Raw genomic sequence first — 3,813 nt, forward strand, 5'->3', positions numbered from 1 at the left:
AAATTTAACGATGTCAACAATTAGACTTGATTTTCAAATTTAAAAGAAAGGGATAAATTCTTAAAATAAAAATACAAAGACTAAATTGCAAATCATGAAGTGTACATAGACTTACCTTTATACTACAAAACTTTTATTATTAATATATTTATAATTGTAATAAATATTTATTATTAAAATATTAATTTTGAATATTTTCAATAATACGTGAATAATATTATTTAAAATTATTATTTTTAAAATTTATTATTAAAATAAAATTAAAATATTAAATAATTTATTAAAATAATCAATTATATTTATTATATTAATAATTTATTATATGACTAAATAGAAATAATTAAATGTGTATGTTTAATGATATTGAAAAATATAATATTTTTAAAAATAAAAATAAAAATTATTATCAATATAATAATATTAAGTTTGATTTAAGTTAATTTTTATATAAAAATAAATTTATTTATAGAAGAATTCTTTTCCAAAAAATACTTAGTTTTTTAAAAAGGTAGGTTATTTTACAGAAAAAAGAGGTCATTTTACATTGACCTGTAAATCATTTTCCGTTGACCAAACTGCTTTCTATGAAACAAACACAGGAAAATATCGTAAAACATTTTACATGTAAACAAAAAGACCCTTAGTTGATGAAAGTATACCCACACTACGGATTTGGCTTACAAAATACGTTGGCATTGGCATTTGGTAATTAACACTACAAAATCATAAAACCCGAAATTTAATCAAATTAATTCATATAATTTTGATATTAAATTATTTGGAATTCAAAATCCGTAATTCTTTTTTCTTCAAAAATTCAAAGAACCAAGTTTTTGTTAATTTTCAATGACACGAACAGCAACAATTTTCATTTTTATTCCATCGGTTTTCCCCGTCAAAAGTTCTGCATTCCTAAGTTTGGGAGTACATGAAATGAAAGCTATGTTGCACACAAATATACATTGACGGTAGCTATAATCCGATACTACTACCATCAAGCTACATAGCAGAGCGACGTTGCGTGCGAGGTCTTTTCAATCCACACAAATACGTCCCATTGGATTGCGTCCTACTGCTTGTCGCAGCCATCGATACCATCACGTTATCAAACTTCTCGAACCCTTGGTTCGAAGGACGAAGAATCTGCTCAAAAGTCACGGCATTGCACCGCTTGTCAAGCCAAGCCGTGATGTCTGCAAAAACAATCTCGATGTTTTCATCAGGCTCTCCTGATGTTAAACCATGCCACATCCCTGGATACAGTTTTATTGTTTTGTCCTTGCTGCTAGCTTTCTCATACAAGGCCTTGCTCACTTCAGGGTCCGTTACTATATCTGCTTCCCCATGCAACACAAAGAAAGGCAGTATCACCTGCCACAAATATACCAACCCCAACCAACAAGTTTTAAATGTAGAAAACATAAAAGAAAATGATTCCAGATTACCCAACCTTTTTCACTGCATTAACTCATTCAACCATCCAATTCCACGCTAATCAATAACAAATAGGGAACCCTATTGTAAGCAAGAACCTGGGGTAGGTCTGCCCCAAATTTGGAGTGTTAAAAAAAATTAGACCCGAAAAAATGTTTGGACAAAAAAATTAAGTTGGTTTAAAATATGAGTCGAGCTTGGGTTCTCAAGCATTCAAGGGCTGAGCCTGGCTTGACTCGTTTTCTAAAATTTGTGTTATATTATATGATGTTATTTTTTATATATTAAACTATTTCTAACACAAAAGAAATTAAAAGTAATAAATAAACATATTAAAACTGTTAAATTATATATCTAAAAATTTTAATTAATGAAAAAAATATAAGTTTTGGCTAACCTAAAGTCTAAAGTGTGTTAATATAATGATTAAACCCGACTTCATTCGACTCATGCGACCATGTGCAGTAGGAACTCATACTATTGAGCCTAACAGGAACTGCTATCATTTATTACTGTTGACTTTGCCCCTACAATGCAGTAATTGGGAGCATATAAATGGGGGAAGGGGATGATTTTAATACCTCATTTAAACCATCTTCAAGGCTGATGCTGGTTCGGAGCATTTCCAGTGCTGTTTTGAGTCTAGGCTTGTCTTGATATATCAACTTGTTGTTCCTTATCTGTACACCATCATGAATCCCATGAATGGATGAGCTATAATTATGGTATTAAAGGGGGACCAAAGCAAGAACATAAAATGAAGTTCAATGCCCTCACCACTTCCCGCTTAATAGGGTCTTTGAATGCCGAATCAATAACGTCTTTTGTGGGTACTATTTTCCATTTAGGTATAATTTCTTCCATTTTAGTCAATATATTCACCACCACCGGATGTGGCTTCACTTTCTCTGATATCTGTAAGTACCATTAAAATAGCTGAAAAAACAAATACATATACATACACATATACATATATATAAATGCTATCTTTCCATTTATATCTCACACATTTTTACCTTACACATGGGTGCAACAAGAACAGCACCATTCCAAAAGGAAGGATCCTTTTTATGAAGCAATAAGGCCACTGCACCTCCCATTGATTCTCCATATAAGAATCTGCTCTTGTCCCTGTATTCTTCTTGAGCTGCGAAATTTAACCTTGGGGTAGTAAATTTAGGTACATTGGGTAAGTAATAGTGTCCATCAATTACTACGTAGTGACACATACCACAGATAGTTTTGAAAAAATTACTGCAGTCATTAACAATGTTTCCAAACTTCTTAATATAACATCGAGCACCCTTGGACCTTCCATGTCCTTCGTAATCAATCCCAAACACAGCATATCCAGCTGCGGCTAGCCTGGTTCCACATTCTATTTAAATCATGACATTAGCAGGTAAGATTTGAAAAAGAAATAATGTTTTATTCACTAATTAATGGCTATAATTCATTAATGAGTGTATGGTATTTGGTGAAGACTTTTTGATAGAAATCTTTGGTGGGGGCAGTGAACCAAATTCATCGTTGTTGGCAACCTAACCAAAAACCATCTGACCCACACACATTTTTATTTTTTAAGCTCCGACACTACTAAGAATGTAAACCAACTAGAGTGGATTTTACGTGCTTTTATTTGTCTTTCTCAATGTTGATGATACGTATACAACTCTACAACCCTTATGAATTTTCATGGAAACTTTAGCTTTTTCTTTATTTACAAGTTTTTCATTAATTTACAATGAAAAGAAATGAAAATCTTGTGAGAGTGCAAATTTCAATATACAAAAAGAACGTGGAAAAAGAGGAAAAAAGTTATATAAGAGTATTTATTACCTCTCATGAATCCACTGCACTCCATGCCATACCCTGCAAACGGCATTAATGAATTAAATATTTTACACCCATGATCGGTCCAACTCACCTTTTTACTTTTTTTTGGAGGTGTTTTGCTTACAGAGTAAATTATTGAGAGAGAGAGAGAGAGAGGGTACCATGGCAAAGGAAAACAAGAGCCTTCGGAGAAGAGATCAAAGGCAACCATCTGCAAGTAAAAAGCAAAGTTCCTCTTGAATTCCTCATATGATCCTACACCATACATTCCATCCCCTCGGTCATGATATGCTTAACGAGCTTGAAATTTTATAAACAATGATGAGAAAGAGGAAGAAGAAGAAGCCCATTTAGAGCTTACCTCCTGATATTCAAATGCCATATGAAACTGAAACACTTAAAAGCAAGAAAGATCTGAGCTTGGAAATAGGATAAAACCAAAGAAACGGAACAACAGCTAACAAAAGCAGAAGCTTTTTTTTCTTCTTCTTTTTATTTGTAGAAAGAAAGAGAGTGGTGGAGGGTTAGCTACTCAGCTGCTGC

The 3,813-nt window shown here is 32.5% G+C and overlaps 1 protein-coding gene across 1 annotated transcript; it reads right to left on the bottom strand.

Moving 5' to 3' along the window:
* Window positions 1-830: 830 nt before the first annotated feature.
* LOC105790828 (caffeoylshikimate esterase) lies at window positions 831-3,813 on the bottom strand. Its single transcript, XM_012618610.2, has 8 exons — window positions 3,632-3,813; window positions 3,432-3,525; window positions 3,274-3,306; window positions 2,666-2,812; window positions 2,451-2,581; window positions 2,212-2,349; window positions 2,016-2,114; window positions 831-1,371 (listed from the first exon to the last, which is right to left on the bottom strand). Exons 1-8 carry the CDS (start codon window positions 3,650-3,652, stop codon window positions 1,000-1,002), a joined length of 1,035 nt encoding a protein of 344 aa, XP_012474064.1. The 5' UTR covers window positions 3,653-3,813; the 3' UTR covers window positions 831-999.

Source organism: Gossypium raimondii, chromosome 8 (assembly GCF_025698545.1).
Source record: "Gossypium raimondii isolate GPD5lz chromosome 8, ASM2569854v1, whole genome shotgun sequence".
NCBI classification, from domain to species: domain Eukaryota; kingdom Viridiplantae; phylum Streptophyta; class Magnoliopsida; order Malvales; family Malvaceae; genus Gossypium; species Gossypium raimondii.